Source organism: Lontra canadensis, unplaced genomic scaffold (genome assembly GCF_010015895.1).
Source record: "Lontra canadensis isolate GAN:19392208 unplaced genomic scaffold, GSC_riverotter_1.0 scaffold57, whole genome shotgun sequence".
In the NCBI taxonomy this organism is placed as follows: domain Eukaryota; kingdom Metazoa; phylum Chordata; class Mammalia; order Carnivora; family Mustelidae; genus Lontra; species Lontra canadensis.
The window spans coordinates 12,180,001-12,197,754 of NW_022631051.1; the positions used below are offsets into that span (position 1 = coordinate 12,180,001).

Here is a 17,754-nt window from a genome sequence, read left to right on the forward strand (position 1 = left end):
CACGCTTCTCGCATTCCTCCCTGTACCACATGGCTGGGGCTCTTGTTCAATATGGTAAAGCCAGCTGGGATTCTCTGTGTAGGGTTGGGTTACAGATCTCGGATATTGGACTCCCTGACGGCTCTGAGCTCAGCCTCCCATCGACAGCCTGGCTGGGCCTGCATGGCTTCGCTCCCTCCTGTCTGGGCTCCAGGATGGCCAGCTGTAGACAGGCAGGCTCCTGGGGCTGCCCAGCCCTGGTTCTCCCTCTCCACTAGGGGAGAGTCTAAGCCAGCTATGCTTCTTCTGCAGCTGGTGGCTTCCAGACCTTATCCTTGGGAAGAACCATGGGCCTCAGCAGGAGTCAGCTTTGTGCCTGTTCCCTGTCCCTCCTTCCCAGAAAGTCCTACCACAACCCTGGACCCTGCCTGATCCAATCATAGTGGCCCGGGGGTACAGGGTCTTCATTGGCTGGGCTGAATCATGAACTGTCCTTGAAACCGAGGGTGGGGACAGTCCTCCCCAAGTCACATGTCCTACAAGTACTTGTGTTTGTGGACGGTAGACTTTGTCCCTAACAGTCCTGCCTGGCGGACTTCAGTTCCTATAAAACCGGTGGGGAACATTACAGTTGCCTTGCATGGGTCTAGAAAGTCAGGAAGTAGCTCTGACGTTCCAAGGTCCCAGAATGGGGCAGGGGCAGCTTCCTGGGAGGCCCTGGCTCAGTCCCCAGGAGGCTGTTCCAGCTGTCACCTGCTCCATGACCCACCACACCAGCATGGGCCAGCGTGGATGCTAGGCCCCAGCTCCCAATCCACCCATGGATCACAGAGGTGCTGCCCCAGAGCTCACCCCTCAGCATCTCAAGGCTTGGGTTCTGACCCAAGACTTGGGTTCTGACAGAAAAGAAGTGTACAGGACAGTCCAGGAGGAAGGGAGAAAAATGGACAAGGCTGGGAGCATGGCTACACTGGGTGGGGGGACGCAACCTGGCTGAGGGCACTTGGGCTGTGGGAGGGAGTTGCGCAGGGGAGCGTGGGATCTGACAGGGACTCGAGAAATCCCTGTGGATTAGGACAGAGGGGCTTTGGTGGAGGTAGAGGGGCTGGTTAGGAAGCTGGTGGAGTTGGAGGGATCGGGTCTGGGTAAGGAGGAGGGAAGACTCCAGGGGGCAGGCCAGAGCCTCAGGGGGTAGGGGTGCTGCACCTGAGGTGGGGGGCACCAGAGAAGGATGGTAAGGAGAGGGATGCCTTGAGGTGCCTGGGTGGTGCAGTTGGTTAAACGTCCGACTCTTGGTTTTGGCTTGGGTCCTGCTCTCATGGGTGGTGGGATGGAGGCCCGAGTTGGGCCTCTGAGCTCAGCAGGAGTCTGCTTGGATACTCTCTCCCTGTGGCCCTTTCCCCACTTGTGTGCTCACATGCTCTCTCTCTCACAAATAAATAAATAAATAAAGATGTCTTTACCAAGTCAGCATGTCAGGACTGTTACTCAGACTGGAGAGAGGAGAGGACTGGGCTGGGGGTGGAGGTGGGGTCATATGAGTGCGTGTGTGTGTGTGTGTGTGTATGTGTGTGAGAGAGACAGAGAGACTCTGTGTGACTATGTGAGAGCATGTGACTATGTGTGTGACTGTGTGTGAATATGTGTGTATGTGTGTGTGACTGTGTGATTGTGTGAAAGTATGTGACTGTGTATGTGTGAGTGTGTGACTATATAAATCTGTGTGTTTGTGAGTGTGTGACTTTGTGTGACTGTGTGTGTCTCTGTGTGTGTGTGTAAGTGTGTGAGTCTGTGTGTGTGTCAGGGTGTGACTTTGTGTGTGAGACTCTGTGTGACTGTGTGAGTTTGTGACTGTGACTATTTGTGAATACATGACTGTGTGTGTGTGTGAAGTGATTGTGTATGTTACTATGTGTGATTGTGTGAGAGTGATTGTGTATGTGTGTGTGACTGTGTGTAAATTTGTGTATGTGTGACTCTGTGTGTGAGAGTCTGTGTGCATGTGAGTCTGTGTGTGTGTGTGTGACTCTATGTGGGACTGTATGAATTTGTGACTGTGTGTGAATCTGTTTGTGAGTGCGTGACTGTGTGTGTGTGTGTGTGTGTGTGTGTTAAGCCCAGGAGCCTGGGAAGAAAGACACGAAAGGCCTTAAAGACCAATCGTGTGCGTCTGCTGCCAGGGAGCCTCCCACCTCAGCTAGGATTGTGAAAGTCGCCCTGGCTTCCAGGAAGCCGAGATAAGAGGGTGGCCCAGCCAGAGGGAAGAGATGGCTGTGGGGGTGTCCAGGCTTTTGTAACACCCTGGAAAGGAGGAGAAGGGCCAGGCTGGGGACCCTGCTGTGGAAAACCAGCGACCAGTCTCCAATAGCCCACCCTGCCTCCATTCCACAGAGGCCAGGAGGTGTGGAGGCTTGGCAGGGAGCCCAGCAAGTACCTCAGAGGAAGTAGGTTTCAGGGAGGGGAACATATTTCTTCAGGCCCCGTTTTGGAGGGGCCAAACAAACCCTCAGAGGCTGAACTGAGTGGAGAGAAGGTGAAGACAGTGGGAGGCACAGCCATGCCCCTGGAGCTGTTCCTGGACCTTTACTCCCCGCCCTGCCGTGCCATCTACATTTTTGCCCAGAAGAATGGCATTCCCTTTGAGCTGCGGCCTGTGGAGCTAGGACGGGGTGAGCCTTGACTAGGCTGGGCTCCATGGAGGGGTTGTCCAGGGGCGAGAACTTGATGAGCTACTCATCCTCTCCACCCCTCAGGGGAGCACCTGAAGCCTGAATTCCTGAAAGTGAACCCCCTGGGGAAGGTACCTGCCCTCAAAGATGGGGACTTCCTGCTGGCGGAGAGGTAATGGGATCCTGGGGGTCCTGAGGCCTGAGGAGGCTTCTGGGTTGGGGGAGGTGGAGGGAGGAAGGCAGAAAGCTGATGACCCCTCGCTGAGAGATTTTTCTAAACTGGTGTAGCCCCCCCCCCCCCCCCCCCCCCTTTTGCCCCCCCCAGCTTGGAGGCAAGGGCTGGACTAGGGGGCTGCTTTGGGGCTAAAACTGGTAGCTTCAGCCTGGGAAAAAGGGGCATAGGTCACTCCGTCAAGCCTGGACCACCTGGAGCCAGCTGAGGAAGATCAGGGCTTGAGGTCAGCCCTCCCGGAATGTCCCAAACCCGGCCTCTCAGTCCCAGGAGCCAGAAGGCAGGCAGTCCCAGATCGGCACTGGGCTCTGAATCCCAGTTCCCTACGTCCTCGCTCTCTGCCGAGGACAGGTCACAGAACTTCATGTCCCCTTTGTCTCCTCTGTAAAATGGGCAAGTAATGTGACCCTCCCCCAGGATTTGCCTGAGAATAGAAACTGGTCCCCAATTACTAGGAGCCCAGAGGGGATCAAGAAAGGGGTTCTGGGGAGCACTGGCCTGGGAGGGACCTGGGAGACCCCTCGGGCAGGCTGTCCACGGCAGGTCTGCCTGCCTCCCGCTCAGTAGGACTCTGACTCCAGAGAGTGGGGCCTGGAGGCAGAGGGCTCCTAGAAGGGAGAGGAGTTGGAAATGTGGGCCCCTGGGGAAGCACTTGAGGAATGGAGAAGTTTGGTGGGAAGAAGATGATGATTGCTGGGGATGTGGGAATCAGGGCATTCTCCCCTGGAGGCGGCATTGGGAGAGAGATCCAGCCGGATCATCCTGTTTGCTGCCCAGTGCTGAGGGCTGGGGAAATCTCCGACGCCCCTTGTTTGTAGCGTGGCCATCCTCTTATATCTGAACCGCAAGTACCAGGCAGCGGCCCACTGGTACCCCACGGAGCTGCAGGCCCGCGCACGCGTGGACGAGTACCTGGCATGGCAGCACACCGCCGTCCAGCTGCCGGCCACCAACGTCTACCTGTGTAAGGTGAGACTCCCTGCCCTAGTGTGCAGGCTTGGGTGGGAGCCGGAGACACCCCCATCCCGCCCCCATGCTGGAAAGAACCCGTTGGCCTATATACAGCCTCTCATCCCCTGTCCCAGGTAGACATCTGTAATCTGTCACAGCACTCCTACCCCGGAGTCTGAATGACACCTCAGAATCCTTCTGGATACAGTGCCCACCAGGGGGGTATCACTGATGGATGGGGCCAGGAGGGGTAGCCAGGTGGCTGAGGATGTTCGAACTGCCTCGATTCTCCCCTGCCCAGTCCCTCCTGCCCCATTTCTCGGGGCAGCCCGTGGACCCCGTGCGGCTAGACCGGCTGTTGGGGAAGCTGAAGCCAGCTCTGAGGCACTTGGATCAGGAGGTCCTGGCCACCAAGCCCTTCCTGGCCACCAAGCAGCTCTCCCTGGCAGATTTGATGGCATTCACGGAGCTAATGCAGGTGCTTGCCTGCTTGCCTTCTGGGGTGGGGGTGGGTGGACTCTGGGCCCAGCGCCGAGTCCCTTGCTCCAGCTGCCTTGTCTCCCCAGCCCACTGCTGTTGGCTGTGACATCTTCCAAGACTGGCCCCGGCTGGCAGCGTGGCAAGCCCGTGTGGAGGCTGCTCTGGGTCCTGAGCTTGTCCAGGATGCCCACAGGCTTGTGCTGCAGCCTCGGGACCCCCGAGATGCCCAGGGGGACCCCAAGCGGGCCCAGGAGCTGGTGCAGAGACTGCTGGAGCGGCTCAGCTGAGAGGGGAGCGGCCAGGCCCGGTACCCTGCTCTCTCCTGCCCACAATAAACATGCTGTGTGCCCTCCACTTGTCTCTAGCCTCACTCGGCCTTAGGAGGTGGGGTCTCCCCGCTTCTGAGCAGAATCTAGAGGGACAAGAGACATCCCATGAGGACGCAGCCTCAAGTGACAATACTCAGGCCTCTCCATCTGGGTCCAGTTACCTTCTTGAGTTGCCAGGTGCTGAGTTCCCCTGGCCACTGCCAGTCCCAAGCCAGGCCTGAAGTTTCTGGGTTTCTCTGCCTGGCTGGTTGACCCCTGACACCCCTGTGACATTGTCCCTGGGGCCCTGACTGCTCGCCAGGCTCCTGTTTCTTTTCCTCCCCACACTTTTCTAACTGCAGTTCAGGCCAGACTGACCTACGCATACCCCTGAGCATGCTTCTGAAACCCTCCATGGTTCATTCTCATTGCCCTGTTCTCATTCTGGACTCTACAGAACCCCTTGGGTCGTGTTCTGCAATAAAGTTCTGACCCTGAGAATTCCCATGTGTGAGTCCTTCTTACTCACGCACACACATGCACCGAGAAGGAAAGGAAGGGCAGGGCTGCAGGTGGCCCCCGCCTTCTTCCCCTGAGAGGGGGGCCTCTACCTAGTCTGCCCCTGAGTTTCCCCAGAATCCTTGCTGCTGTGAGAATTCCGGGATTCCTGGCCTCATGACAACACCAAGTGAAATAATAAGTTCCAGAACACGGGGTCCTGGGCCTGAGTTGGAGACAACTGAAGGGTACAGGGCCGAGGCCAAGGGCTCAGGCTACATATAGGCTCAGCTTCAGAGCCTGGTAGCTGTGGCTGGTGGGGGTGTCCACTGTGTGGCTCGGCATGGGCCTGGAGCTCTATCTGGACCTGCTGTCAGCATCTTGCCGTGCTGTCTATATCTTTGCTAGGAAAAACAGCATCCCCTTTGACTTCCAGTTTGTGGATCTGCTAAAAGGTAGGCACCCCCTGCTGCAGGGCATATGTTTGACCCTGAGGGGTGGCAGGCACAAGATTAGGGTGTCTCTAAGCTGAGACACAGAGGATACTCCACCCATCAGAGTCCCCAGGGGAAGAAACGTTTCCCAAGGGAATTGTAGGCTGTCCATCCTCCCTCACTTTCTCCCCTGCTATGACCAACAGGCTCTTCTAAGGTAAAAGGGGAAGGCAGAGCTGCTGAGTGTCCCCCAGTCTCCCATCCAGTGCCCGTGGCTTTTCCTTGTGGGAGGGTAGCCTCTTGTTAGCTGCAGCACCTCTGATCAGTTGGCAAAGGCTGCCAAAGTGTGTGGTCATTCAAATCTGAGTCAAACCTCCTGCTTCAGTTCACATCTATCCTCCCCACCGTGTTCACACCTGCTCGGGGTGACACAGACCTTGAGTGGTATGCAGGGCGCTGGTCTCCACCACTATTCAAGCGCAGAAGTCATTCTTAAAAGCTCAGGTTGCCGAGGCAGAAGTCTCTAGAACACAGAGGAGACCAGGCGCTCTGAAATGAGGTGTGAGTCGAGCCCTAGAAGTGTTTCCAGACACAGGCGGCTAGCTGTGGAAGGGTTAAAACTCCAGATAGATTGGGAAGCCTGGCTGGCTCAGTTGGTAGAGTGTGTGGACTTTTGAGCTTGGAGTTGTGAGTTCAGGCTCATGTTGAGCAGAGAGCTTACTTTAAAAAAAACAAAACAAGAAAGAAAAACTGAGTTCAAGTCCATGTTGAGCAGAGCTTACCATTTTTTTTTTTTTAAGATTTTATTTATTTGGGAGAGAATGAGCACGCAAAAGAGCAAGAGCATGGGGGGAAAGGGCAGAGGAAGAGGGAGAGGCAGACTCCCTGCTGGGCAGAGGACCCAATGGAGGACTCAATCCCAGGACCTTGGGATCATGACCTCAGCCTAAGGCAGACACTTAATGACTGAGTCACTCAGGCGCCTGGAGCAGAACGTACTTATAACAAAACAAAACAAAAAACAAAACAAGGTTCCTCAAAAAGTTAAAAATAGAGCTACCCTATGACCCAGCAATTGCACTACTAGCTATTTACCCCAAAGATATAAATGTCATGATCCGAAGAGGCACCTGCACCCCAATGTTTATAGCAGCAATGTCCACAAGAGTCAAACTATAGAAAGAGCCCAGATGTCCATTGATAGATGAATGGATAAAGGAGATGTGGTACACACACACACACACACTCTGGAATACTTCTCAGCCATCAGAAAGATGATATCTTGCTGTTTACAATGACATGGCTGGAACTAGAGGGTATTAAGCTTAGCGAAATAAGTCAGTCAGAGAAAGACAATTATATGATCTCACTCATATGTTAAGAAACAAAATGGAGGATCATAGGGGAAGGGAGGGAAAAATAAAACAAGATGAAATCAGAGAGGGAGACAAACCATAACAGATTCTTGATCATAGGAAACAAACTGAGTGTTGCTGGAGGGGAGTGGATAGGGGGATGGGGTAACTGGGTGATGGGCATTAAGGAGGGCATGATGTAACATCACTGTGTATTACATAAGACTGATGAAACACTGACCTCTACCTCTGAAACTAATAATACATTATATGTTAATCAATTGAATTTAAATTTTAAAAATGTTTAAAAACATGTATTTGGGGAGCAACCTCTTCGACCTCAGCCACAGCAACATCTTCCTAGGAACATCACCAAAGGCAAGGGAAGCAAGGGCAAAAATGAACTATTGGGATTTTATCAAGATCAAAAGCTTTTGCACAGCAAAGGAAACAGTTAACAAAACCAAAAGACAACTGACAGAATGGGAGAAGATATTTGCAAACGACAAATCAGATAAAGGGCTAGTGTCCAAAATCTATAAAGAACTTAGCAAACTCAACACCCAAAGAACAAATAATCCAATCAAGAAATGGGCAGAGGACATGAACAGACATTTCTGCAAAGAAGACATCCAGATGGCCAACAGACACATGAAAAAGTGCTCCATATCACTCGGCATCAGGGAAATACAAATCAAAACCACAATGAGATACCACCTCACACCAGTCAGAATGGCTAAAATTAACAAGTCAGGAAATGACAGATGCTGGCGAGGATGCAGAGAAAGGGGAACCCTCCTACACTGTTGGTGGGAATGCAAGCTGGTGCAACTACTCTGGAAAACAGCATGGAGGTTCCTCAAAATGTTGAAAATAGAACTACCCTATGACCCAGCAATTGCACTACTGGGTATTTACCCTAAAGATACAAACATAGTGATCCGAAGGGGCACCTGCACCAGAATGTTTATAGCAGCAATGTCTACAATAGCCAAACTATGGAAAGAACCTAGATGTCCATCCACAGATGAATGGATAAAGAAGATGTGGCATATATACACAATGGAATACTATGCATCCATCAAAAGAAATGAAATCTTGCCATTTGTGACGAGGTGGATGGAACTAGAGGGTATCATGCTTAGCAAAATAAATCAATCGGAGAAAGACAACTATCATATGATCTCCCTGATATGAGGAAGTGGAGATGCAACATGGGGGGTTAAGGGGGTAGGAGAAGAGTAAATGAAACAAGATGGGATTGGGAGGGAGACAAACCATAAGTGACTCTTAATCTCACAAAACAAACTGAGGGTTGCTGGGGGGAGGGGGGTTGGGAGAAGGGGGGTGGGGTTATGGACATTGGGGAGGGTATGTGCTATGGTGAGGGTTGTGAAGTGTGTAAACCTGGTGATTCACAGACCTGTACCCCTGGGGATAAAAATATATGTTTATAAAAAATAAAAAAATAAAAAACAAACAAACAAACAAAAAGTTTAAAAACAAAGTAACGACCTTGAAAAAAAGTGCCAAAACACAACAACAAAACAAAACTCCTCGGAGATTGATTGCCTATGAGAGGCTCCCTTTTGGATTCCAGCTGTATGCTGGGGCCCGGGGCTCCTGGCTGCTCTGCCCCTTTTAGAGGGGGCTGTAGAGGGTGGGATCCAGGCTCCTAGGGCTTTTGCTGTTTCCTGGGCCGTGGCTTCAGGCCCAGAGTTGGGAGTGGGGCTGGAGGTCCCCAACTTCTGTGAGCCAACAGGTGGTCCAGGTCACTGAACCTGGGATCCGGCAGGAGACTTGATCCTAATTCCTGCTCAGCCCCTGACTTGCCCTTTGACCTGAAGTGAGCCATGGTACTCCTCTGGGTTTGCTTCCCCTTCTAGAGAGAATTTCTGCCTCTGGGAGACCTGGTTCTCTCTTCCCTGGGGTCCCGGTGCCCTTAGACCTTTACCTTTCCTGCCCCTCTCAGGTCACCACCACAGCAAGGAATACATAGCAATCAACCCCTTGAAGAAGCTACCCAGCCTCAAAGATGGAAAATTTGTCTTATCTGAAAGGTAAGTTTTTACCTTTTTGGGGCCTGCACCCCACCATCTGTCTCTGCTCCTCCCAGAGATCCATGCAGAGCTGACCTGCTAGTGCTTATTTTTTATTGACTGTGAACAATTTTATATGTACACCAAAGCAGAATGAGTACCAAATAATGAGGAGTATAGCAACCTCAGCATGATACCCATCACCCCATTCCAACAGTGGTCCACTCAGGGAGCCCATTTTTTCATCAACTATAACCCCTTCTATTCCCCTGCCTGCCAACCACCCCATCATTTCATCCATAAATGTTTAGGAATACACTTTTAAGAGATAAGGGCTCTTTTAAAAAAAGAGAGAGAGAGAGAGATTCAGGGGGTGTCTGGGTGGCTCAGTTAAGCTTCTGCCTCTTGGTTTAGGCTTAGGTCATGGTCTCAAGGTTGTGAGACCGAGCCCTACCTTGAGCTCTGTGCTGGGTATGGAGCCTGCTTGGGATTCTCTCTCTCCCTTTCCCTCTGTCCCCCACCTTGCACGTGTGCACACTCTCTGTCTCAAATAAATAAATCTTAGAAAGAAAAAAAGCATCAATACCATGATGGCACCTTGTCAAATTAATAATAATCCCTGGATTTTAACTAATATCCTATTTGTATTTGAAAGTCTCTGATTATCTCACAGAGAGTTTCTTTGTAGCTTGTGCATTTGAATCTGGCTCAGAAAAAGCTACCACATATTGTAGCTGGTGATGTGCCTCCTGGGTCCCTTCTCATCTACAGCCCCCTCCATGACCTATGTTTTTGCCTTTGCATTTTTTTTTAAAGATTATTTATTTATTTATTTATTTGACAGACAGAGATCACAACTAGGCAGAAAGGCAGGCAGAGAGAGAAGAGGGGAAGCAGGCTTCCTGCTGAGCAGTTAGCCCGATGCAGGGCTCGAACCCAGGACCTTGGGATGAAGAGCTTGAACCCAGGACCCTGGGATGCAGAGCTTGAACCCAGGACCCTGGGATCATGACCTGAGCTCAAAGCAGAGGCTTTAACCCACTGAGCCACCCAGGGTGGCTGCATTTTTTTTTTTTTTTTTTAAGGCTGAGCAGGGTGCCTTATGCGGGCCTTGATCCCAGGACTCTGAGGTCATGAACGGAGCTGAAGGCAGACACTTAACCGACTGAGCCTGCCAGGCACCTCTTGCCTTTACATTTTTGTCGTGGTTGAAGAAACTGAGTTCTTTGTCCTGTGGAGTTTCCCACAGTCTGAGTTTTGCTGATCACATTCTCATGGTGTCATGTTTACATGGTTTTCCCTTCCTTTCATTTCCTGTAAACTGGTCATTGGAAGTAGAAGTTTGGTAAGATTCTGGGTTGACTGCTTCTGAGGTGGTGTCGTAAGTTTAAAGTACATCTTCCAAGTGGACACAGGATCTGGCGGGGGTTGGGGGTGGGGTGGGGCCCAGGGCCTGGATTATTTTCCTAGGGCTGCTGTCACAAATTACCACTGACTGAATGACTTAGAACAATGGAAATTGTATTTGTTTTCTTTTCTTTTTCTTTCTTTCTTTTTTTTTTTTTTTTTTTTTTTTTTTTTTTTTACAGTTCCAGACATTAGAAGTGAAAATTGAGGTGTTGGTAGGGCCATGCTGGGGAGTTGGGGGAAGCTTTGTTGCAGGCCTCTGTCTTAGCTCTAGTAGCCTCAGGCATTCCTGGCTGGGAAACCACCATCTTGCCTTCCACTTGTGTGTGTCTCTGTGTCCAAATTCCCCATTTTGTAAGAACACGAGTCATATGGGATTAGAGTTTACTCTAAGACCTCATTTTATTTTTACTTTTATATTTTTAAGTAATCCCTACATCCACTATGGGGCTTGAGCTCACAATCCTGAGGCCAAGAGTCACTCGGTCTTCAACTGAACTAGACAGGCACCCCTTCAGGACCTCATTTTAATTTGATTTCCTCTGTAAAGACCCAGTTTCCAAATCAAGCTACATTCTGAGATCCTGGGTGTTAAGATTTCCACACATCTTTGGGGAACACAATTCAACCCATAACAGTGTGTCCCCTAGGCCCCCCAAATTCATATCCTTCCTATGTGCAAAATATAGTCACCTCATCCCAACATCTCCAGAAGTCTTAATTACTCTGGCATCAACTCTTAGCCCAAAATGCCACCGTCCACATTATCCAAATCAGGGATGGGTGAGATACAGGGGATGATTCATCCTGGGGCCTACTTCAGCTCTCTGTGAACCTGGGAAGCCAGGTGACAAGTTGTCCTGCTTCTAAAATACAATGGGGAGGGGTGCCTGGCTGGCTCAGTCAGTGGAGCATAAGAAACTTGATCTCAGGGTCTTGAGTTCAATACCTACATTGGGTACTATAGACATTACTTAAAAATAACAATAGAGGGGCTCCTGGGTGGCTCAGTCAGTTAAGCGGCTGTCTTTGGCTCAGGTCATGATCCCAGGGTCCTGGAATGGAGCCCTGCATCAGGTTCCCTGCTCAGTGGAGAGCCTGCTTCTCCTTCTCCCTCTGCCTGTCACGCTGTCTACTTGTGCTATGTCTCTGTCAAATAAATAAATTTAAAAAATAACAATAGAAAAAAATGCAGTAAGTGTGGGGGACATCCCAGGGTGGATATTCCCATTCCCTAACAGAGAAATAGGAAGGGAAAATAAAAATTTCATGCATCCCAAGCAAGTCTGAAACCTAGCAGGGTAAATTGTTTTTACATTTTAAGGCTTGAAAATCATCCTTGTTGGCTCCTTGCTCTGCCCCTTGGGTCTGTTAGGGTGGTGGCTCCACCCTCTGGAACCAGGGAGACCAAGACTCCGCCCCTACCTGTGCTGCCCCAATTCAGGTCTGCTGGTGGCTGGACATGCCCACTGTTCCTCACCTCCCTGCCCCTCCAGCCAGGGGAACAAGTGCCTAGCCCAGATGGGCAGAATGTCCCCTGCCCATCTCCCTGTCCATCTGTCTGGGAAAGGATCAGCCCTGCCTTCTCAGGTTATCTGATGTTCCCAGGGAAGGACATGCATGGGCCTGCTCTGAGCCACAGTCTTGCCTGTGGTGTCCCGAGGCACTGGGACCCCTGAATGCCAGTACCCCCATCCCTGGATTAAAGATGACAGAGCAGGTCCCTGTGAGAGGAATTGGTGAGAGGGTGCTAGGTAGACAAGGCCAAGCACCCACTCCAGGGTCATCCCAGGGACTTTGATACCAGACGGGGGTCTGCCCCCCAAGAGATGGGGCTCCTCCAGGCACAGCAAGCTCTGGTCTCCGGCAAGAAGAGTTCAAGAATATGTTGGTGGTGGGCCCCACTTGGCCTTGGTGCTCCCAGTGGGGGAGCCAGGAGGGTTGATGTCAAGAACGAGCACCGGGGGCCCTAACCTCACGGTGCAGGATAGAGACACAGAGTGTGTCACTGGGGACTGTGGGCTCGGGCAGAGTGGCACAGGCTAAGACACCCTGGGAGGAACCAGTCAGGACTGGGAGCCACCACTGACAGGTCTGCCCAGAACAGCCATAACCCAGGATTGGCCCCCAAGGGTGGTATTTCCAGAGGTCACAAAATGGGGAGGGGCTTTGGGCCAGTGAGGCAAGCCTCTGCCTGTCCCTCGGGGGAGACCATACTCTTGTCTCCACTGCCAATTCACTCTCCTCACCACCTGATTCTGTCCATCTCCCTACCCCCCTGGCCTGCCTGGCCAAGGTCACACACTATGCCAGGTGGTCAAGAACAATGGTGGGGCTTGGGCTGAGGCTCAGGGCCTGGCTGCTGGGGTCAAACCCCGATCCTGTCACTCATGGTCTGTGTGACTTTGGCAAGTTTGTTCTATCTCTGAGCCTCAGTTTCCTCAAATGTAAGCCTGGTGGTACCCACCTTACAGGGTTATTGTGAGATCAGCTGAGATGATTTGGGATTTCCGTCCCTTCTTATAGAGTTGGTCCTCTGGGGCCTCCCTCCTCCCTCCCAGGCTGTTCCTTCCCTCCCTCTCCCCCCACCCATTTCTGCTCCTTTCTCATCTGCACAGGTGGTGGGTGTTGAGGGGAGAACAAGGTGGGTGAGGCAGCTCCTTGGACTTTGATATCATCAGACACTCTGGCTCAGGACTCTCTAGGGCCCCAGAGGTCCTAGATACCTCAAATGCCTGTGTCCACCCTGTGTTCCTCCCTTCCTGCTCCCCATCAGCCAAGAGCGAGACCACCCCCTCCAAATGGTGCCTCCAGTCTGTACCCTCCCCAGACCCCTGTGGTCTCTGCCCACCTCAGAACCCCTCCACCCAGTACCAGAGGGATCTTTCTTTCTTTCTTTTTTTTTTTTTTTTTAAGATTTTACTTATTTGATAGAGACACAGCAAGAGAGGGAACACAAGCGATGAGAGAGGGAGTGGGAGAGGGAGAAGCAGGCTCTCCACAGAGCCAGGAGCCTGATGCAGGCTCGATCCCAGGACCCTGGGATCATGACCTGAGCTGAAGGCAGACGCTTAACGACTGAGCCACCCAGGCGCCTCTTTCTTTCTTTTGAGATATAATTACCATATAGCATATTATTAGTTTCAGGTGTACAACATCGTGACTCGATATATGTATCTATTGTGAAATGATCACTGCGGTAAGTTGTAGTTGATGTCCATCACCAGACAGAGTTGTAGATTTTTTCCCCTTGTGATAAGAAATTTTAAGATCTACTCTCTCAGCACCTTTCAAATATACAATACAGTATTATTATTATTATTATTATTATTTTTAAAGATTTTATTTATTTGTCAGAGAGAGAAAGAGAGAGAGAGATCACAAGTAGGCCGAGAGGCAGGCAGAGGCAGAGGGAGAAGCAGGTTCCCTGCCGAGCAAGGAGCCCGAGCAAGGAGCCCAAGGAGCCTCGATCCCAGGACCCTGGGATCATGACCTGAGCTGAAGGCAGCCGCTTAACCAACTGAGCCACCCAGGCGTCCCTTATTATTATTTTTTAAAGATTTTATTTATTTGACAGAGAGACACAGCGAGAGAGGGAACACAAGCAGGGGGAGTGGGAGAGGGAGAAGCAGGCTTCCCATGGAGCAGGGAGCCCGATGCGATTCCGGGGCTCCATCCCAGGACGGTGGGATTAAGACCTGAGCCAGACGTTAAGCGGATGCTTAACGACTGAGCCACCCAGGCGCCCCTACAATACAGTATTATTAACTTGGGTCACAATTACATCCCTGTGACTTATTTTATAGCTGCAAGTCTAAACCTTTTGACTCCCTTCATCCATTTCATCCCCCTGTGCCCCCCCACCAATGTGTTCTCTGTATTTATGGCTTTGTTTTGCTTGCTTGTTTTTTTAGATTCCACATATAAATGAGCTCACACTGTGTTTTTCTGTGTGACCTATTTCACTTAGTATAACCCCTTAAGTTCCATCCATGTTGTCACAGATCGCAGGATTTCCTCCTTTTCTATGGGTGAATAACATCCCATTGTATATTTACACCACACATTCTCCGTGCATTCATTCATCGATGGACACTTAGTTTGTTTCTGTGTCTTGGTTCTTCTAAATAACGCCGCAGTGAACCTGGGGGTGCAGATATCTTTTTCTTACAGTGTTTCTGTTTCCTTCAGATAAATATCCAGAAATGGAGTTGTTGGATTATACTGTAGTTCTTAGGACCTTCCATATTGTTTTCCACAACAACTGCACCAGTTTGCATTCCCACCAACAGTGCAGAAGGGTTCCTTTTTCTCCACAGCCTTGCCAACACGTGTTATTTTTTGTCCTTTTGATGGCAGCCATTATCATGGGCCTGAGGTGATATCTCATGGTGGTTTTGTCTTGCATTTCCCTGCTGATGATTGACATAGAGCATCTTTTCATGTGTCTGTTGGCCATGTGGAGGTCTTCTCTGGAAAAATGTCTCCTCCAGCTCTTTGCCCTTTTTTGGTTGGTTTATTTGTTTTCTTGCTATTAAGTTGTAGGACAGAAGGATCTTTCTAAAGTTCAAGGTGTATTTTCTCACCCTTCTGCTTACGTAACCATAACGTTGAGGATCAAGTCCATATCCTCCTACATCTCCAAGGACCTCCCTGGGTGGCCTCCCTGTCTCTGACCATTCTCCCCATCCTTCTTCTGGTCACACTTTTTCCTTTTCTCCAAACTGCTACCTCTTACCCCTGAATTCCCATACATGTCGTTCTCCATTGAGACCTCTCTTCTCCAGTGAATGGTGAACATCCATTCACCCTGCTGGCCTTCCTCTAGCACATGCTGGTGGACTGAATGCATTTCTTGGCACCCTTCAGGCTTATTCTTTCCCTAGGAGAATGTCAGTGCCTACAGCCCACCTCTGGCTGCATCTCACTGGGTGGTGGGTGTAATGGGATCGGAGAAGGCAAGAGCAGTGCCCCTGGCTTTCCCTTTCTACAGTGTGGCCATCCTTTTCTACCTGTGCCGCAAGTACAGCACACCCTCGCACTGGTACCCACCAGACCTGCACACACGTGCCCGCGTGGATGAGTTCATGGCCTGGCAGCACACTGCCATTCAGCTGCCCATGTCCAAGATCCTCTGGATCAAGGTGAGCGGGACCGATGCTAGGGCTGACCACCAGTGAGTTCAAGCAAGTCTCCCTCCGCCTTCCTGAGCCTCATTTCCTTGGCTCCCTCTCCTGCCTGCCTTACAGAGCTGATGGGAGTGTGGAATGAACCACTGGGTATGAAAAAGTCTTGTGAAAACAAAGGGAAGGGCACCCAGGAGGGGTTGACATTACTCAAGCTGGGATAGGATTCCAGAAATTTCGTTCTGAATGAGAAAACCCCAGAGTCCAAGGGCCCATAGGGACCACCAAATCTGAAGATGACCAATAGCCCATATATGTAGCCTTACTTCTTATCTCATGCCTGTGACGGACATCACTAACCAATCACAGAATTACTTCCTGCTGGGATCTCGAAATCCCCCTGAACAATGGCCCTCTATCAACCAGAGCCACTAAAAGAGGTGAACCTACTTTATGCTCTTGGTTCTGCCCAACATTTCTCCAGCAGACAAGGAGGCTGAAGACCAGAGGGTCAGATGGGAACTAGAGGGCAGCCTCCTCTTCTCTCCCCTCCCCCACCCTGGCCAGATGCTGATTCCAATGATCACAGGCGAGGAGGTTCCAGCCGAGAAGACAGAGCAGATGCTGGACGAGGTGAAGAACAGCATGCAGCTCTTCGAGGAGAAGTTTCTGCAGGACAAGATGTTCATCACCGGGGACCACATCTCACTGGCTGACCTGGTGGCCCTGGTGGAGATGATGCAGGTGCGAAGTGGGGTTGGTGGGGGCACAGAGCCTAGGCACAGGTGAGACTCCTCTGTAACCACTGGGGCCATAGCTTGAGGATAGGCTGGTAAAGGAGGAGACATGGAGGACTGTGGGAGCCAGGGCTGGGGTGCCTGGACTCCACCCAGGGGTGACAGGAAGTACAGATTTTGAACCAAGGAGGACCACGATTATCCATGCTTCACAGTGATTTTTCAGCATGGGGAGGGGCTGGAGGGCGGGCCCAGGACAGAGAGAAGAATACAGCATCTCTCAGTGAGTCAGCTAGAATCCTGGAAGCTTTCTCTTCCCGTTGGACTCTCCAGGATGTGTACAGAGGCCTCCAAAGCGTCCTTCCGGCCGAGTGCTTCTTTCCTAGAGCCCCAGACTTACAACTATACAAAGCAACTCCCACGGCTCTGGTCTGAGGGGCACCCACTGTGCATTTGGGGGGCATAACATACCTCGGTGTGGGACATTTATGTGGTCTCTACCTGCAGGAGAGGGTGGCCAGTTCTGACCTAGCTGGTGTGCAGGATGGACAATTTAGACCCTGGCTGATGTCTTGAGAGGCCCACATAATCTCTGGCCAGTATGCCACGTATACCCTTTAGTCCCTGGCCAGGGTGCAGGGCAGATCATCACCAGGAAAAACCACTTCAGTTTTTCTGTCTCAGGTGGCACGCTCCCCTACATTTCACATCCTACCCCTTACATTTCACCCGCACCCACTCCATTTTGGGGCCCCCAAGCTGCTTGGGTGCATGTTTCTTAGACTGCCTGCTGCGTCTCCCATTCCAGGCCCTGTGCCTGGTTGCAGAGGAAGGCTCAATGAGGAGGAAAAAACCCTGAATTCTTCCCACCCTCATCTGAGAACAAGGGATTTCCTGGAAGAAGGCAGGACCAATCGAAAGTTTCATGCTGGAGAGGTGGGAGACATCTGGGCCAGGTGTCACCTCAGAGAGGGAGTCAGGAGCCTTGGAGCAAGACCAGTGGCCAAGAACCCTGGAGATTCCAATCTTCCAATGCTCACCCTACGTCTATCACATAGCATCTGACCTCTTGCCAAGGCCTGGGAGTGGGGTGGGTCACAGACTCACTCTTTGTGGGAGGCCGATGGGGAGACCCCCCAAGGCTTGTGAGGGGACCCAGGTGGGGCTGGTCACTCCCCTCGCCCTCCTCTTCCCAGTTGACCACTCCTTCCTCTTCGTCTGTCTACAGCCCATGGGAAGCCAGTATAACGTCTTCCTCAGTAGCTCCAAGATAGCTGAGTGGCGCATGAGGGTGGAGCTGGCTATTGGCTCTGGCCTCTTCTGGGAGGCCCATGACCGGCTGATGAAGTTGGCAGAGTGGGACTGTTCAACACTGGATCCAATGGTCAAGGAGAAGATCTGCGAGTTGCTGCAGAAGTTCAAGTAGAAGCAGCCCATCCTGCAGGACCCGGCTGGCTCAGCCCTTTTGAGCTTCCTTCCTTAGAGGAGGTATTAAAAACAACCTCATTTCTTTGCTGAATAAAGTACTATAACAATCAC

General features: G+C 51.3%; 2 protein-coding genes across 2 annotated transcripts; both read left to right on the forward strand.

Moving 5' to 3' along the window:
* Positions 1–2,228: 2,228 nt before the first annotated feature.
* On the forward strand, positions 2,229–4,665 carry LOC116878477 (glutathione S-transferase theta-1-like). Its single transcript, XM_032876017.1, has 5 exons — positions 2,229–2,648; positions 2,733–2,820; positions 3,699–3,849; positions 4,133–4,309; positions 4,398–4,665. The coding sequence occupies exons 1-5, from the start codon at positions 2,537–2,539 to the stop codon at positions 4,596–4,598; spliced, it is 729 nt and encodes a 242-aa protein (XP_032731908.1). The 5' UTR covers positions 2,229–2,536; the 3' UTR covers positions 4,599–4,665.
* Positions 4,666–5,306: 641 nt separating this feature from the next.
* Positions 5,307–17,750, forward strand: LOC116878478 (glutathione S-transferase theta-4). Its single transcript, XM_032876018.1, has 5 exons — positions 5,307–5,572; positions 8,879–8,966; positions 15,346–15,496; positions 16,046–16,222; positions 17,444–17,750. Exons 1-5 carry the CDS (start codon positions 5,461–5,463, stop codon positions 17,639–17,641), a joined length of 726 nt encoding a protein of 241 aa, XP_032731909.1. The 5' UTR covers positions 5,307–5,460; the 3' UTR covers positions 17,642–17,750.
* The last annotated feature ends 4 nt before the right edge of the window (positions 17,751–17,754 follow it).

Excerpts from the sequence above, each read along its gene's own strand:
- LOC116878477 (XM_032876017.1), top strand. The coding sequence starts at position 2,537 with ATGCCCCTGGAGCTGTTCCTGGACCTTTACTCCCCGCCCTGCCGTGCC. Across the intron at positions 2,649-2,732 it reads GCCTGTGGAGCTAGGACGGG|GGGAGCACCTGAAGCCTGAA; the intron begins GTGAGCCTTGAC and ends TCCACCCCTCAG. Across the intron at positions 2,821-3,698 it reads GACTTCCTGCTGGCGGAGAG|CGTGGCCATCCTCTTATATC; the intron begins GTAATGGGATCC and ends CCTTGTTTGTAG.
- LOC116878478 (XM_032876018.1), top strand. The coding sequence starts at position 5,461 with ATGGGCCTGGAGCTCTATCTGGACCTGCTGTCAGCATCTTGCCGTGCT. Across the intron at positions 5,573-8,878 it reads GTTTGTGGATCTGCTAAAAG|GTCACCACCACAGCAAGGAA; the intron begins GTAGGCACCCCC and ends TGCCCCTCTCAG. Across the intron at positions 8,967-15,345 it reads AAATTTGTCTTATCTGAAAG|TGTGGCCATCCTTTTCTACC; the intron begins GTAAGTTTTTAC and ends CCCTTTCTACAG.